At 46.3% G+C, this 18,478-nt stretch overlaps 1 protein-coding gene across 3 annotated transcripts in view; it reads right to left on the bottom strand.

Moving 5' to 3' along the window:
• Positions 1-7,880: 7,880 nt before the first annotated feature.
• The window catches only part of CNGA3 (cyclic nucleotide gated channel subunit alpha 3), a 42,304-nt gene continuing 31,706 nt past the window's right edge, over positions 7,881-18,478 (bottom strand). For 2 of the 3 annotated variants that reach the window (XM_045980183.1, XM_045980184.1), the window contains 3 exons: positions 15,126-15,233; positions 13,316-13,422; positions 7,881-10,570 (listed from right to left, as the gene is read on the bottom strand). In XM_045980183.1, coding sequence (XP_045836139.1) covers positions 9,159-10,570; positions 13,316-13,422; positions 15,126-15,233 — 1,627 coding nt within the window. In that variant the 3' untranslated portion in view covers positions 7,881-9,158. Of the gene's footprint in view, positions 10,571-13,315; positions 13,423-15,125; positions 15,234-16,517; positions 16,587-18,478 lie in introns of all 3 variants that reach the window. The other variant, XM_045980186.1, reaches the window with a different exon arrangement.

Below are 18,478 nucleotides of genomic sequence, written 5' to 3'. Positions count from 1 at the left end.
GTAAGATATATAAAAACAAATAGCAAAATGGCAGACATAATTCCTACTTATTACAAGTCGTATTAAGTGTAAATAAACTAAACATTCCAATCAAAAGGCAGAGATTGGCAGGTGTATTTTTTAAAAATCCAACCATGTGCTGTCTACAGAATCAAATATAAAATTCAAGTATAAATAGGTTGAAGGTAAAATAATAGACAAAAGTGTATCATGGAAACACTAACCAACAGAGTGTTGCAGTGATTACACTGATATCAGGCAAAATAAACCTTAAAACAAACCAAAAACTTTAAACAAAGAGGAACATTTCATAAGAGGGTCAATCCATTAGGAAGATATGACTATAAGGATCATGCATCCAAACACATGAGGCAAAACTGACAGAATTTAACTAAGAAGTGGACAATGTGATAATTGTAATTGCAGACATCAATACTTCACTTTTTGTAATGGATAAAACCATGAGGCAGATCAACAAGGAAATAGAAGACATGAACAACATTATAAATTAACTAGCCTACCTATAGATACCTATAGATACAGGTGTCTATACAATACTCCATTAACAGTATCAGAACACACATACATACTATTCAGTTATACATGAAACATTCTCCAGCATACAGTATGTGGCAAGTATTAAGAAAAGTATTTTTTTAGGATTAAGTATAATTGAGTATTGGTAAATCAATATATATTGATATCAAGAATTGATTCTTGATACAAGAGAAATTTATACCAAGATAATTGAGTATTAAGAAAATTCAATATATTAAAAAGGATTGAAGTGATACAAAATATGTTCTTTAATCACAATGGTGCTAAAATAAAAATCAACAACAGAAGGAAATGACAGGTAGAGGTAAATTAAACACCAGCACCCTAAATAACTAAGGATCAAAAGAGAACTCAAAAGGAAAGTGAGAAAATATCTTATTTTATTCTACTTTTTTTTTTTTAAGTAGGCTCCATACCCAGCATGGAGCCCAGAGCATGACTTGAACTCACGACCCTGAGATCAAGACCTGAGTTGAGATCAAGAGTCGGATGGATGCTTAACTGACTGAGCCACCCGAGTACCTTTTCTTACTTTGTATTTTATTCTATTTTATTTTAAAGTAAGCTCCATGCTCAGCGTGGAGCCCAACATGGAAAGTGAAAAAATATTTGAAGAAAAATTAAAAATAAAAACTCAACATACCAAAACTTTTGGGATGCAACTAAAGCAGTACTTTGAGAAAATTTTATGGCTGGAAACACCTATATTAAAAAAGAAGAAAGAACTAAAATCAGTAACCTAATTTTCATCCTTTAGAAACTAGAGAAATAAAATGAAAAGCAGCAGAAGGAAATAATAAAGATTAGAATGGAAAGAAAAATCAATAAAACCAAAAGGTGGTTCTTTAAAAGTACTAACAATTTTGACAAACCTTTAGCTGGACTGACCAAGAAAAGGGGAGAGAGAAGATTAAAATTACTAAAACGGGAATGAGAGGGGTTCCTGGGTGGTTCAGCCAGTTAAGCATTTGCCTTCCGCTCAGGTCATGATCAGTGTCCTGGGATCAAGTCTGCTTCTCCCTTTGCCTCTGCCCTTCCCCCTTGCTCTCTCACTCTGTCTCTCTCTTTCTTTCTCAAACAAATAAAATCTTAAAATAAAATAAAATTATGAATGAGAAAGGAGACCTCATTTCTGACCTTACATAAATAATAAGGATTACAAAGGAAACTCTGAACAACTTTATTTCAACAAACTACATAACTTGGGCGATATGGAGAAATTCCTGGAAAAACAACAAACAAATGAAACAAACCCTAAAGAAACAGAAAATTTGCATAGACCTATAATGGAGGAGGAGGAGGAAGAGGAGGAGAAGGGGGAGAAGAGGAAGAGGAAGAAGAAGAATTAGTAACTTTTTAAAACATTCCATCAAAAAAAAAAGAATCCTTTCTGATCGCTGAGTTATAAGGCTGAATATCTGTCATTTACATCAACATGGATGGAACTGGAGGAAATTACGCTGAGTGAAATAAGTCAGTCAGAGAAACACAATTATAATGTGGTTTCACTCATATGTGGAATATAAGGAATAGTGCAGAGGACAATAGGCGTGGGTGGGGGAAACTAAATGGGAAGAAATCAAGGAGAGAGACAAACCATATGAGACTCTTAACTCCTGAAACAAAATGAGGGTTGTAGAAAGTGAGGTAGGTGGGAGATGGGGCAACTGGATAATGGGCTTTAAAGAGGGCACATGATATGAATGAGCACTGGATATTATACTGATATAATATCTGGATATATATACTGAGAATCATTAAACATTCTATCAAAAACCAGTGATATACTGTATACCTTGGCTAATTGAATTCAAATTAAAAACATTTAATTTAATTTAATTTAAAAAAAATCCTCAGACCGGGCGCCTAGGTGTCTCAGTGAGTTAAGCCTCTGCCTTTGGCTCAGGTCATGATCTCAGGGTCCTGGGATCGAGCCCCACATCGGGCTCTCTGCTCGGCAGGGAGCCTGCTTCCCCCTCTCTCTCTGCCTGCCTCTCTGCCTACTTGTGATCCCTCTCTCTCAAATAAATAAAATCTTTTAAAAAAAAAATCCTCAGACCCAGATGTCTCCACTAAGGAATTTTAACTATATCTAAAGACTCCTTTACAAACTCTTACTGAAGTTAGAAGAGGAGAAGAAATTTCCAAATTCTTTCTATGAAGCCGGTATTGCTAAAACAAAAACCAGTCATAAATATCAGAATAATAATAAAAACTACAGCCCAATATCTCTTATGAATATAGATTTTTAAAATCCTCCAAAAAAATACTCTAGCACACTGACCCTAGTAACATATGGAAAAGGTTATACACTGTGACCAAGTGGGATTTATCCCAGGAATAAAAGCTTAGTTTAACATCTAAAAAACAGTATAGGTAATAGTATATTAATAAAAGACACAAAACCCCACACATGATTATGTATTAGAGGCAGAAAAATCATTTGACCCAATTCAACACCCAAAACTCAACAAACAAGGTATAGAAGAGAGTTTCCTCAGGCTGACAAAGAGCACTTTCGAAAACCCACAGCTGACATTGTATTTGTGCTTTGCTCCTAGACCAGGAACAAGAAGACAAGGATGTCTCCTACCATATACATGCAACATTTTATTGGAGATGCTAGCTAGAGCAAGAAAGCAAGGGAAAAAAATAAAGGCATTCACACTGACAAGGAAAAGTGAAACCATCTCTATTTGCAGATAACATGATCTTATATATAGAAAAGCTTAAGAAATCCATTTAAAAGATTTAGAGTAAACCAGATCAGCAAGGATGGGGGATATAAGACCAGTACTTTTTTTTTTTTTTTAATAAACTAGCAATGAACAATCTGAACGTGAAATTAAGAAAACAACTCAGGGGCGTCTGGGTGGCTCAGTGGGTTAAGCCGCTGCCTTCAGCTCAGGTCATGATCTCAGGGTCCTGGGATCGAGTCCCGCATCGGGCTCTCTGCTCAGCGGAGAGACTGCTTCTCTCTCTCTTTCTCTCTCTCTCTCTCTGTCTACTTGTGATCTCTCTCTGTCAAAGAAATAAATAAAATCTTAAAAAAAACAAAGAAAACTCAATTTAATATCAAATCAAAAGGAATAGAACACTCTGGAATATATTTAACAAAAGACTTCTAAGACTTTGTGCTGAAAATCCAAAACAGTGTTCAAAGAAATAAAGAAAACCTAAGTAAATGGAAAGACATCTGGTATTTATGGGCAGAAAACTAACGGTTATAAAATGGTGGTATCTCCCCAATGGATCTACAATCTAAAGCAATCCCTATCAAAATCCTGCTGCCTTCTTTGCAGAAATGGACAAGCTGATCTAAAACGTTTCTGAAAATGGAAGGGACCCAAACAATCTTGGGTCAAAGCCAAAACAATCTTGGAAAGGATTAACAAAGTTGGAGGACTTACCCTGACCAAAAATCTCTTAGGTCATCATTTTACCCTAAATCCTTTAGTGAGGTTATGTCATATATTTTTTTAAGATTTTATTTATTTATTTGACAGACAGAGAGAGATCACAAGTAGGCAGAGAGGCAGGCAGAGAGAGGAGGAAGCAGGCTCCCTGCTGAGCAGAGAGCCCGATGTGGGGCTCGATCCCAGGACCCTGGGATCATGACCTGAGCCGAAGGCAGAGGCTTTAACCCACTGAGCCACCCAGGCGCCCCAGGTTATGTCATATTTTTTAATGTAGCTAAATTCAACTGTCACAGTCGTCCTTCCATCCTGGGATCGTCCCACATCCTGGCTGACATTTTAAAATTTGCATACATTAAAGGTCATTCTTTGTGATGTACGGTTCCAAGTTTGGACAGATGCATAGAATCATATACCCACCAGCTCAGTAGTAATCATATGTTAAGTGTATTTTTAACCTTATAAAATATACCAAGTTGTTGTCCAAAACTGTAACATTTTGCATACGTACCAGACAATGAATGAGAATTCTTGGCACTTTGCAACCTTGACAACATTTGGCATCACCAGTTTCTTATATTTAGCCATTCTAACAGACAAGATTTAGGAAAGCGATACTTTTACTTTTATAAAGATTTTATTTATTTATTTGAGAGACAGAGAGAGCAGGAGGGGGAGCAAAGGAAGAGGGACAAGCAGACTCTGTGCTGAGTAGGGAGCCCCACACAGGGCTCCATCTCATGACCCTGAGATCATGACCCGAGTTGAAATCAGGAGTCAGACACTTAACGGACTGAGCCACCCAGGTGCCCCAGAAAAGCCATTCTTAAACTCTGCTTTGCACCGAGTAGGCGTACATTTAAAAAAAAAAAAAAAAAAAAAACAATTAATGAATGATGTTTATTATATTTAAAGAATAAATGTCTAGGAAATTAGCGATTATTAACTGAAGTAATCCATACTTGAGCTAGAAGAGCAATGCCCTCACACAGGAGATGCCTGAGGAATAATCCTTTCCCTTGTTCCCATGCCGCCGTTTCTCAGGGTTTTCTGCATTCTCCGAAGGAAAAAGCTTCAGGACACAGAAAAAATGTTGACAGTAGGCTTTTCAGACTTCACTGCGTACGTACCTCTGAGGTAGGAGATCCTGTCTGCGGCAGACATTCTGTCCCTGAAGTCTACATCCTCCTTCCTCTCTGTCTTCCCTTTCCTAGGACTCTACTAGGCAACCCCGGAGGATGACTGGAAGGAAAGGGGGCGGGGAGAAGGGACTTTCTTTTTTTCCTGTTTGCTGGCCCGTCCTGGTTATATGGCTGGAACAGCATCAGATTGTCCTGGCGGTGGCCCTTGGATCCAGTGTCCTTTGTCAACTTCTTTTGGGACTCCCCAGAGCCAGTCTTACCACACAATGCACCTTTTCAGATAAGATCCAAGGTCCTACCTTTTCCAAACTCCTCTGAGTTCCTACATTACCAGTAAGGGCCAGCAGTTCCCCACCTTCAGAAGTCTGAGTTACAGCTCTGAGGGGCTCTCATCTGAGCACTCCTTCTCCTTTGCTCTCCCAGCCCTAAGGGTAACAGCTGCTTTCTGGAGTTATTCTCTTTGGATGACCTCAGCACTCCCTTTCTACTCTCTCAGCCCTCTGACATCCATTCAATTAATTCCCTCTATTAAATTCTCTTTGGCGAAACACCTAACATATTATACATTTTCCTAATTTGTTCTTAGATTTTGGTCTGTAGGTTATTTCCTTTTTGCTATTAAAAGCAATGCTGCAGTAAATATTTGTACATGCCTCTGGGTACATATATCTGAAATTTCTTCCTATAATAAGGATCCAGAATTAGGGTTGTTAGAGAATCTTCAACTTTACTAGACAAAATTCATGACCTGCACTTCAAAGAAGCATTTTTATTTTCCATTTTGTTCATTACAGCTTTCATTTCACCTTCCCTTCCTCAGGGTATTACTAATGGCCCCAAGACCAAGAGGGAACTGTCTTGGCTTCTATTTCGTAACATCCTAGAAGAAGGGTCTGAGATGGACCAGAGTTTTCCTGATAAATAGAGATCCCTGGTCCTGTTTAACTTTGATGGTTGGTAGCATCAGATCTCAGAGGGCCAGTGGTCCAGGGGAATGGAGCACACATCTCTCTTGAGGAATCAACCGAGTTACAAATATTTTCAGACCCTTCTCATACTGATTACTGACAAGATACCCTTTGTCCAGCTCTGTGTCGTTCTTTGCTGTCTAACAGCTTTGGGACTTCCCAAGATTGAGGCACTGGGATCTTTGCCAGCCTGGGTTTCCCAGAGCCAAAGTCCAGTCTTCTCTTCTGAGGTCCTTCCACCTCCCACCTCCCTGGGGTTCTGCCAGGGACCCTGCATCCGTCCACACCTGGAGAGGTGCTCACCAATATTTTCTTCCCTTCCTGTCTCAGGGATTTTCTCTCTTGATACACAGACACACACACAGACACACACACTTCCATGAGCTCAGACTCCCACAAAAGGCACAAAGAGAAGCTGTCTCATTGTCTCCAAGCATGGCTCTTTGTGGCTAAACCTGGCCTCCTGTGGGCAGCCACAGTGGCTGCGAGAATGCAAACCTTGTCTCAGGTTCCAAGGCAGTGAATACGAGTCCTGAAAACAGCCAGGGACCCATTCTCCCAGCAATCTTGGCAGCTAGAGGAGACTAACTAGATGAAACCATATTCATTTATCCCTCAAGGAGAAAATTTGATGTTTTCTGCACCCAAGGGGCATCACAGGCCATCCCCATTATATTGTGCTGTTTGAAAATTTACTCACAGTATCACTCCCATGAGGGGAGGTGGGCAGGATCATTCCCATTTCTCAGGGGAGAAAAGTGAGGCCCAGAAAAGAAGAGTAACTTGCCCAAGTGGCAGTGGTGGGACTTGAACAAGCTCAGGCCTGACTCCCCAAAGCCCACATTCTAACTTACCACCCAAACTCCTTCGGCACGAGCAGCGGAAGATTCTGGAGACATGCTTGCTAGTCTGCCTCCAGCTTCCTATCCACTCATGATTTTCCAACTGCCTGAACACCCCCATGGCAACCGGGGGCAAATGATACTGGGACATTTAGCATCCCTCTTGAGACCCACTTCTTACATATTTAAATAGTTTGACTTACTTGCTCTGACAAATGTGGCAGCTTTGGTTGCTTTTCCTCACCTACTTCTGGCTGTGCATATCCCCTCACATGGGGGATAGTGCCTTGCCCTATTCTCCGCTTTTATACTTGGGAAGGCAGGCTCACTGCCTTAGACACAGATCCCAGAACTGAATCTCCCCTTTGACAAAATATGAAGCAGGAGTCATTTAATATTTTTTTAAATCCAGGTGTCTATTTTTCCCGTGCAAATATAAACATAGGCATAATTAATAGTTAAGGCCTTTAAAATATATGCATTTTGAGTATACATTGCTAGTTACAGTTTGCTGATGATATGAGCTTGGATCTTATCTTCCTTTAATAGTCCTTTTAAATTCATTTTAGAAAGTTAAAATGGTTTAAATGATCCATAATAAAAACCAGAAGAGACCCATTTGAATCCAAAATACATACTTGAAAATGCAGCACCTTTTGTATGAATTACATTAGAGCCCAGTTGTGTAGCATATGGATTATAACTTCAGACCACAGAGACTTCAAAGTCCCTGAAGCAAAATGGGGCATTTTTTCTGAAAAGAAAGAGGAAGAGGAAGAAGAGGGGAAGTCAGAAGAGAAGAGAAAGAAGAGAAGAGAAGAGAAAGAAGGGAGTGAGGAAGGAAGGAAGGAAGGAAGGAGGGAGGGGGAGGGAGGGAAGGAAGGAAGAAGGATGGGAGGGAGGGGAGGAATGACAGAAGGAGGGAAAGAAGGAAGGAAAGATGGGAGGAGGGAAGGAAGAAAGGAGGAAGGGAAGGAGGGAGGGAAGAAAGGAAGCAATGAGGGAAGGAGGAAGGGAGGAGGGAAGGAAGGAGAGAGAGAAAAGGGAAGGGAACCTGTACATATGGCTTCTCTGCATGAGAAGAATAACTCACCTTTGGGTAACTTGCAATGTGTATTTAAGTGAAGGAGGGTCAATTAAGGATATAATTCATAATCACAGAACTTAAATATAGTAATATCTTATACAATGGTAATGGAATTCTATTTACTGGATTAAAAAAAGAAAAAAGCTATAGGTCCTGTCCTGGGCACACTTCTGCCTAGATGAGAGCTTTGCCACTGGATATAATTCCAAGGGAGGGTGAGGCTTCCTCCTTGAGTGGAGGAGCAGTTTGAAAAGACACGGCCTAAATGTCTGATCTTCTAAAATGTCTAGTTGTCAGCTTTGCTTGAGTCAGGACTCTATCCCAACCTCCAACCTGAAAGGCTCTTCCCCGAACATAACTCTCCTCCTCAAGCCAGAACAGGCTGCCCCTGTTCCTGACTCGGGAACGACGGGAGAGGCTGTCTTCAAACCCCTTTGGTGAGTTAGAAAATGTTTCTTTCCCTCATCGAGATGTTCTTGGGGGCTGGATGTCAGGGAGTTTGCATTTGCTTCCAAGGCTCAAAGTGACCCCAAATGGGCCAACTTGGCTTCATCCCTTGTGCTTATCACAGGACGACCAAAGGCCACGATTTCTTATCACAGGACAACCAAAGGCCAGAATCCCAAAGATCACACAAGGAGAAACCAGATTCAGAAACATGCCCCATACTATCTTGTGTGAGGTTGAATCTGAGATCTTCAGATTGCCCTTCTAGCTTCTGTTACATCTCCCTTATTGGAGGGTGGTGGCATGGGGTGTGCCAGGGGGTGGATGACTAAATGATCTTCCATTTACAGGAAAATAAAGTTCAAAAGTCTAAAAATTCCCCATGGATTAAAAAAATAAGTGTTCTGTGCCCACACTTTCGTATGCGTGGGTTGGGGACACCTCACACTGTACGAAGCCCTGCCCCATGCAGTGTCCCATGGGGATATCACAATAACCCGCTGCATAACTGGGGCCAAACTGATGAGCTCCCCTCTTTCCTAAATGAGGAAACTGAGGCTCTCCTGCAGTCCCACATGGCTTGCAAAGGGGAGGGAGAACGGAAATGCAGCCTTGCCGAGTCCTGGGCCATTCAGCCACGGCCACAGGGCATCACGCCAATGACAGACTCTGCGAAGCAGGACATGGACCTCTGCCTTTCACTGTTGTTTGGTCTCTGTTTTCTCAGCCTCCCCAGGAGTGGCTCCGTCAGCCAGAGGGTCACTTGTACCGATCTTCACCTGGCTTTCCAGGTGACTGAGACGTTGCTTCACTTTCATCTGGGTGGCGTTGTACTCGGCCAGGAGCCGTGCAAACCTTGTCTGCAGGGTATCAAGGGAGGACTCCAGGTGCTCCACCTTCTCCTCAATATCCTTGGGGTCCGCCCCGGCCCTGGCCACGTCCTCATCAATCAGGTTGTCCTTCATCAGGATCTGCCGTCCCTTCTCCTCCAGGGCCTTCTTGGCCTCTGGGTATTCGGTGAGAGCCTCCATCAGATCATCCTTGGAAAGGCAGAACAGGTCCGAGTAGCCGATGCTCCTGATATTGGCTGTCCTGCGGTTCCCTGACTTGCTCCCCTTGATGTTCAAGATGCTGATCTCCCCAAAGTAACTCCCATCACTGAGGACCACGAACTGGGTGATCCCGTCATCGGCCACCACAGCCAGCTTGCCCTCCTTGATGATGTACATCTCCCTCCCGATGTCCCCCTTCTTGCAGATGTAATCCCCTGGGCTGAACACTGCAGGCCGCAGCTTGAGCACAAGTTCTACCAGCAGCCCTGCCTCACAGTCTTGGAAGATGCGGACCTTCTTCAGAGTGTCCAGGTGCACGTTGATGGCGATCTCGGCCTTCAGTTTGTCTGGGAGACTCTTGAGCACCTCCTTCTCATCCACCGTCTTCTTGTTGGCCCACAGGTAGTCAAACCACCGGATCACCCGAGTCTCCAAGTCCTTGGTCACCTTGCGGAATTGCATGTACTGCTTGATAGAGTCAATCTTGGCCTGGAACTCAGCCCGTGAAGCATTCATGTTCGAGATCATGGAGCCCACGTTGCCAACAATGGTGGCAAAAATCAGGACACCCACGAGGAAGTCTATGACCACAAACAGATACTCCTCGTCTTTCACAGGGGGTGGGGTCTCCCCGATGGTGGTCAAGGTCAAGGTGGACCAATAGAGACTATAAATGTACTTCCTGGAGAGACGTCCATACTCTGGGTTTGAGACGTTTGGATAGACCCAGGAATCTGTCCCAAAACCAATGAACTTGGAAATGGCAAAGTAGATGCAGGCATTCCAATGGATGATGATGAGGATGTACAAGACCAAGTTCCCGATCCTGAACAAATTGGGGTAGTTGGTCCTTGTCTCTGTGCGGTCGAAGAACTCAAAGAGCCGGGCAAACTTCAGGAGGCGGTTGAACCTCAGTTCTGGGTAGTTTATGCCCAACTTAAAATAAGCCAGGTCTGTGGGGACCAGGGATAATATGTCCAGTTTGAAGTGCACAGTCTTTGTGTAATGCTTCCACAGTCTTGGGGCATCCTTGACCATCAAGCCTTGTTCAAGGAAGCCTGAAGAAAAAGAAGGAGGTCACTTGGGCATTAAAGTGGCTGCCTTTTTTTTTTTTTTTTTGACTGTGGCCCACAGAAAAATATTTTACACTGTAACTAAAGAAGACGTAGTTAAACACACATGACAGAAACAATTTCAAAAGCCACATTTACCTCTTACTATGAAAATGCACTCTGATATTTTCTCATCTATGATGTTCCAACCTGTCTTACTCAGTTAAAAATGTAGATTAATTGGGTAAATGTGAATGCGAACTCCTGTTAGAAGATATCAAGGAATGATTATTAAATTTTTAAAAGATAAATGGACGTGTTGAATATATATATTTACATTTGTTTACATAATCTCTACACCCAATGTGGGGCTTAAACCCACGACTCCAAGATCAAGAGCCTCACGTTCTTCTGAGTGAGCCAGCCAGGAGACGCTGGACGTTATATTTTTAAAATGCATCCTTTAAAGTTAGAGATACATATTAAAGTGCTCACTGTCTGAGATTGGCTTTCAACTACTCCAACCAAGAAAAGGGCGTGGGCAGGGAGAGATGAAACGTTAGCAAAATGTTGGTAACTGCTGAAACTGGGTGAAGGTACATGGGAATTCGTAATACTACGGTCTCCGACTTTATATTTGTTTGAAAATATTAATGATTAAAAATTGTAGAAGCACATGGCCCTTCAAACCAATTTCACCAGCCACCAATGGGGCATGAGCTCCCTTTTAACAACATTGCCTACGGACGCAGTAGCTCCCCTTTGGGGCTGCACCTTGCTGTCATCCCAAGGGCTCTGAAAACCTTTGCAGCATTCAGACTGGTCTGGTCTGGAGCCGAGCTGGGCGTGGAAGACTCATGAGGTGTTATTACTGGTAAACTCAGTCAAGTAGGCTGAGACTTTCATTCTTCTTTTTCTTTTCTTTTCCTTCAAACATGCACGAAAGTAGAGATCTGAAGAATGTCTTTTAGATTTTGGCATCAGACTCATACTGAGGGTTCTGTGAAACCCAGCGTCCGGGCTGTCCCCACCGTTGGTTCCATAGGTCTGGGGTCTACTTCTAACAAGGTCTGGGTGAGGCTGCTGCTGATCCAGGGCCACACTTTGAGGGCTAGATGGAGGCCGGACTGCCCCTTTTGTGAAAAGCAAACATCAAGTTTGTGATCACATGGTAGGGACACCCTGCCTCCCAGGCCCCAATTCCATGTTTCATTCTTTGGTTACCTTTGTGTTTATTGAGTGCCTAGATCATTCCACGGCACTCCTAGGCCATGGGGCTCCTCCCTACTTCCTTAATAACATCCTCTCTCAATTCTGAAGACTTTTTTTTCTTTTGAGTATGACCCATGGCCACTTGGTTTCTGTGCCTAACTGCCTTCCCCATAAGGCTTCCTGCTGAATCTTAGATTGCCAGTGATAGCACCCAAGCACAGAAAGGGGTGGGATCCCTGTCTAAGTGGGATCCCTGTCTCCCACTGAAGCTTGGTTGAAACAGGGATAGCTGGCTCCATGAGTCGGGCACCCCGTGGAGCTCTCATGTCTCAGTAGGCTTATGTCACCACGAAGTGGCAGAACACCGGGACTAAGTTACTCATGCAACCTTCAAGCTGCATACTTGAGGTCTTCTTCTTTTTTTTTTTTTTCTTAAAGACTTATTTATTTGTTTAAGAAAGGGAGAGCACGCACAAGCAGGGGGAGCTGCAGGCAGAGCAAGGAGCCTGATGCAGAACTTGATCCCAGGACCCTGAGAGCACACCACGACCTGAGCCGAAATCAAGAGTCAGATGCTTAACCGACTGAGCTGCCCAGGCGCTCCAGAGGTCTTCTACTTATGATGCTGGGCACTGAGTGGAAGCAAGGGGTGCTGGTCTGGCCCTGCCGGGTAGTGACTGCAGACTTTGGGCCAGTCATTAGTGTCTCTGGGCCTCAGTCTCTGAAGATGGAGATAATCATGCCTGTGCTTCCTGTCTCATGCAGCAGATCTCATGAGAAACCAAGAGGTGCTTAAAATGCTTTCTACACCGGGAAGCCACATGGAGGCTTGCTGCGATATGGTGCTGTTCTTTACAGTGACAGCTATGGCATGGTTTTCAGCTCAAAAAGCTTGAAAGTGACAAGCCAGGTCCCTGCCAGCTGATGGGATGTCTTTGTGCAGATTAGAAAAAGGTGCCCCAAGGATACATAGCTTGGACCCTCAGACATGGGGGGTTAATTTAGCCGCCACTCACAACCAGAGGTGATCTGAGGGAAGTCATCATGCACCTGGGCCCTGCTTCTGATTTTATGCCTCCATACATCTAAAACCACATTGTAACCTGTCCTGGATCCTCTGGCTATCTGGGAAAAGGAGCTCCAAGATTGAGGGAGCTCTTCCTCCTTTCTCCTGCCATACTGAACTGTCGCTGCCAGAGAGGTCCTTTGACAGATGACAGTTTGGCCTTCTTATTTCACAGGTGATACAAATGAGGCCCAGAGAGACAACTTGATTTGCTCAAGGTCCCACAGGTTGTTGGGACAGCAGGGACCAGAACCCCGGTATCCTGACCTCTGCTAAAAGGCCACTGTAGAGGGAACCAGAGGCAGTACCACACCCTCACTGTTGGGGCTTCCGTAGACCCACCTGGGCTCTCATGGACACGGGGAGGTAATGCCTACCACTCTGGATCTCCTGAACCTGTCGCCAGTCCCCACGGTCCCCCTCCTGAGGCACGAGGTGGGTCCGTGGCCTGGCCTGGGCCTGGCCCCACTCACCTGTCCGGGCTCGCACCAGCATATCCAAGCCGTAGAGGACATCGGACGAGTAGTCCAGGACCAGCCACAGCATCACGTGCTCGGACTGCAGCTCGTCGAAACAGGCCCTAGGCAAGCGAGGGAAGGAGTGCACGTTTCCCCGGCCAGTCCCAAGCAGGCACCAGCTCTGGGCTGAGCATGGCAGTGTTCAGCCTGGTATCAGCCCTGCCAGCAGGGTTTTTGCCCCAGCGTTACCATCCCAGGCTCTGATGAGGAGACCCAGCTCTGAGCAGCTTTGCTGCCCCAAAGAGAGAGCCCTGTGGCCTCTCGACAGTGAGCTCTGGGATCCCAGGAGCGGGCAGTTCTTCCAGGCCTCACTGATGGAGTCGCTGATGGGGGCAGAGATGGAGCACCTGCCCCCTCTGGGGTCAGATGCCAACAAACTAGAGGAATTTCTCAGAAATTCACAGCTGAACAAGCCAGTAAATATTTTCTGCTTTCTAGGTCCGTATGCTTACTATTTCTCATACAGAGAGTACCCCTCAAATACGCTCTTCACCTCAAAAAAGCAGCAGCTGGTGCTTGTGTCCCCACCCTGCAGCTCAATCAGCAACCCGAGCCCCCTGCTGCCTCAGAATCGAAGCTTCTCCAGGACCCCCGGCTCGCACAGGAGCAGCTCGCCCACATAGGAGCTGCCCCAAGTCCTCCCCCCTTCTCAGGCCCACACTCCCCCTCAGAAGAGCAGGAGATCCCCCCACCTTGCTCAGAGAATCCCGAAAGCTCCCACTTACACTCAGACAGTAGCTTGTCTTCTCCCCAGCCCCACAGAAGCAGCTGCTGTCTGTCTTGCTGGTTTGCTCAGGATTGCCCCCAGAGTCCCCCTGCCTTGCCCGCACCTCCCCATCCACGCCCCCAAAGAGCAGCAGCTCAACCTACATCCTTGTCCTGCATCCTCGTCCTGAACCCTGTCACTTACTCTCAGAGAGTAGCCACTCACCCCTCGTCCTGCCCTGAAGCTTGCTTGGAAAAAGCCCCAAAGTCTCCCGTGTACTTCTGGAGGAGCAGCGGCTTGCCCCTCTGTCCTCCAACTGCTTGCTCAAGAACCTTGCCAAACCCCTGCCCCTCAGAAGAGTAGCCTCCCCCCAACCTCCAGAGCACCCAAAGCCTCAGCCACTGTGGAAGGGCAGCTGCTCAGCCCCGCACGTCTGTCTCATGGGCTTGCACAGGAAGGCTCCAAAGCCCAGCACTTGGGAAGCGTGGCTCTCGTCCCTGCATCCTTGCCCTGTGCCTCCCTCAGGCCGCACAGACTCCCACCAACCCCATCAGAGGTGAGACAAGGGATCCCTACATCTCTCTCCTACAGACTCTCTCAGAAATGCCCCAAAGGCCCTGCTTGTCCACGGAGAGCAGCGGCCTGCCCTGTATCTCCAGCCTGCAGCTTGCTCAGGGATGCTCAAAAGAGCATAGCCCCCCAATACCCCCCATCCTGTCGGCTGCTTAGGAATGCCCAATCCCCACCCACTTCCCCTCAGAAGAGTAGCTACTCAACTCTGCATCTTCCTCCTACAACTGGATTAAGACTATTCCAAGGTGACAGGACCCTTGCTGTCCATAGCCAGCACAGGTCCTCACCAGTGGTTCAGAGAACTCTTGAAGATGGTCCCCTTTTAGAAGTAGGGACACGCAGCTGGATGGTGGCTGCGTGGGGCCCAGAAACCCAGCCCCCTGACTGGGACCCAGAGCTCCGTCTTGAGGCCTGACGGCTCTCACCTTTCCTGGCCCCTCCACCCTTCTCCCCTCCTCATGTGGAGACCCTGCCCACTGCCCCTACCTGCACACCAGCAGACACCAGTTGTAGAAGACAGGCAGGGCAATGATAGTCAACCAGTTATAGTACATGTTGCTGGAGGGATCCACCACTATGCTGTCCTTCTTGTTTCTGGAAACACCGACACACAAACAATGCAGTGTGTTGAAAGATCGCAGCACTGGACAGTCTTAGAGATCTTGTTTAGCTTACAGGCCATAGGGCAACTGCAGGCTAAACTCAAGGGACACGTCCTGTCAGTATCAGGGGTCACATGGGGTGTCCCTGCATGGGGCAACAGGCAGGGAGAGGGCAGATTCTGGAAGCCCTTCCCTCCTAGCTCAGCTCCTCAGGAAGCCACAGCTGACAAAAAATCATGGTGATGACACTCCCATGTGCCCACGGTATCACCCGTGTCCTTCAGGATGCTGGGAAGCAACTACAGCGTATGGTAATGCTGGAACCATTTGGGGGAGCTCTGTGGAAATGCTGATTCCCAGGGTCCACCCAGAACCCTTCCAGGGCCAGGGCTGGAGATGTGCATTTAGACACTGCCCAGAGGTTCTGAAACAACTCCTCTCGGAATAGCATTTGGGAGCTAACTGCATTGGTGCAGGTGATCTAAAGACTCATGCCCAAGGGCTTGGATCCTGCCTCTCCGTCAAAATCACCTCGCCTGGGAATCCTCTAGGTTACATGGACCAACACTGAAGGAAGCAATAGTTTAAGGTGCTTTCTGTTTTTATTTTCAGGATTTTTCTAAGGATTAGAGGTTATAGGTGGCAGTGGAGATTCTCCTTTTCCTTCGGGTCCATGAGCCTTGTCCCCCCCACCCCCTATGCCCTACAAGCTGGCCCGGGCCTGCAGGGCTGCTCCCATGCCCCAGGGGAGACCTCAGGATGCCTTTCCTTCTTTGCCTTGCCTCACCAGGTGCAAGATGAACAGCTCACTGACAGGGCTTTGGAATGTTCCTGATGCACATCACTGCGGGGTTTGGAGTGAAGTTTGAGAATATAGTATTTCCTAGTGCCCAGGAGTACGCCTCAGCTTACCCCGACTGTACAGACAGATGAACAGAATGTAGGGTGGGAGTGCACAGGGGCAGGCTCACAGGGACAGCCCCTGATTGCTCACCCAAGGTTGCAGACAGTCCTCTCCACCTCTAATCCCCCTCTGGGCGCTCAGAGCTGGGGCAGGACTCTCCCTGCAGAGTGGGCCCCTCACACCATCTCAGGAAGCCCAAGCCCCACCTGGGACCAACTCTGCTCCCACAGCGCTAAGCAGCCCCTCTCTAGGGCCGACACCAGGGCCTGGTGACATGGTTCTCAGACTCCCAGGACCCGGGTGGGTGGTGGGAGGGGGCCCAGGCCTGACCTCTGCACCCCCTCGTTGGAGGCAGCTCTTCTCAGTACTTACTCCTCTTGTTTTGTGGAGTTTTTCTCTTTCTCTTCCTTTTTCTCCTTCTCCTCCTTTTTCGCCTTGTCACTGGATGATACAGGGGGACATTGAGCAATGTTCATAGGCCAAGGACACTACTACCACAGTGGAGAGGGTGGGCAACAGTCACAAGGAGGAGAGGGTGTGGTGTAGGAAACGGATACTTCTGGCTCACGGGGATGAAACGAGGTTACTGATTTTATCCCTATTACTATTCCTGAGGTTGGAGGTAAACCAACCCATTAAAGAATACACTGTACACGTTAAAGTATGCATAGAGTTCTGGGCTAATGGTCTACAGTTTCTGACCGACTTTCATGAGTCCCTAGGAAGACACAAAGAGCTTGAGACCAGAGACATTTTGAGGTAACAGGAAAGGAACCCACATCCACACACGGCGGGCGGAAAAGTCCCCCGGAGTTTCAAAGTCACATGTAAGGTTCTTCGTCCTGAAGGGAGGGGTATGGCTTGTTGGCTGGTCTCAAACCCACCTGTGTATCAAATGAAAGCCTGGTCCTTGATGAGGAAGCCAGGGAGGAAAAGGGAAGCAAAATACGCAGAGGCAATGGCAAATTTAGTTAGAGTCGCCTGAGGCAAAGGCCACCATGTTCAGACACCTATCCAGATGGTGGCAGATGGTGAGGCAGCTGTCCACATCTGCAGGGAGGTCCTGTGAGGGCAGGTGTCTCCAGAACACATGGCTTTACTCTGCTTCCTCTCCTTTATGGCATATCTTTATGCCTTAGCGCTGTTAAAAAGGTTGTCCGTTCATAGTCACACCCGGTCTGGAAGGCAGGCATTACTGCCCAGGGAACCATTGAAGAAACCAAGTGGAAAGGTAAAAGACCCTGCCCGCCTCTGGGGAACCCACCAGAATCACCCACAGACTTCTCTGATCCCCCTATTCCACATCCTGGAGGAAGGCCCAGAGTTGAGAAATAAGCACTCACTGAAAAAGCCCAACACACTTTACACAGCACGACCTAAGGGATCAAAGATGCACACAAACATGCGTACAGGAAAATAACCTGCCACGATTTCTAACAGTGAGCAGCATAAGCAATCTAACCCCACAACAGGAGGAGATTCGTCCACAGTGGAACTCTACGAGGCCCCTCAAAATGATGTTGGGGAAGAGTATTTGGTGACACGGAAAAACCTCTCTAGTATTTTGCCAAGTTAAAAGCAGACTGCAAAAACAGAACAGAATAATAGCTGTGTGAGTTTTCTATTGCTGCCAGAACAAACTGTCACCAGTTATGGCTTAAAACAACCCACACTTCAGATCTGTAGGTCGGAAGTCTGGTCTGGGTCTCCCTGTTCTGAAATTGAGGGGTTGGCAGGGCTGTGATCCTTTCTGAGGATTCCAGGAGAGAATCTGTTTCCCGCTTATTTGGATTGTTGGTGGAATTTAATTCCTTGCTGGAAATCAATCCTCTTTTTCTTGCTGGCTGTAAGCCAAGGGCATCCTCAGTGTTCAGAGGCTGTTGGGACCTTGGTTCCTGGCATCCTTCTTCTGTGCGCAAAGCCAGCAACAGCAGGTGGAGCCCATCTCGAGATGCCAGTCTCTCTGCAGCTGGAAATCTCCACTTTTAAGGATGCTTGTGATTAGACCGGGCTCACCTTGATAATCCAGCATAAGCTCAGGCTCCTGAAATTTTATCACATCTGCAAAGTCCCTGTTGCTGTTGTGAGGTAACGTAGTCACAGGAGGTGAGGATTAAGGCCTGGACTTTTGGGGGAGCCATTATGCCCCCTACCACAGTCTGTCCCTCAGCCCCCAAAGATTTATATCCACCCCATGGGCTAAATGCATTCACCCTCATTCCAAGACCCCCCCCCCCAAGTTTCACCCCATGATAGTATCAACTCAGAATCCAAAAGTCTCCTCAGCTATAAAGTGCCAAATTTTATCATCTAAACCAGTCTCAGGACTCTGG

Source organism: Meles meles, chromosome 16 (genome assembly GCF_922984935.1).
Source record: "Meles meles chromosome 16, mMelMel3.1 paternal haplotype, whole genome shotgun sequence".
Classification (NCBI taxonomy): Eukaryota; Metazoa; Chordata; class Mammalia; order Carnivora; family Mustelidae; genus Meles; species Meles meles.
The sequence above is the reverse complement of the archived record's forward strand: the minus strand, read 5'-3'. Positions and strand labels throughout refer to the sequence as shown.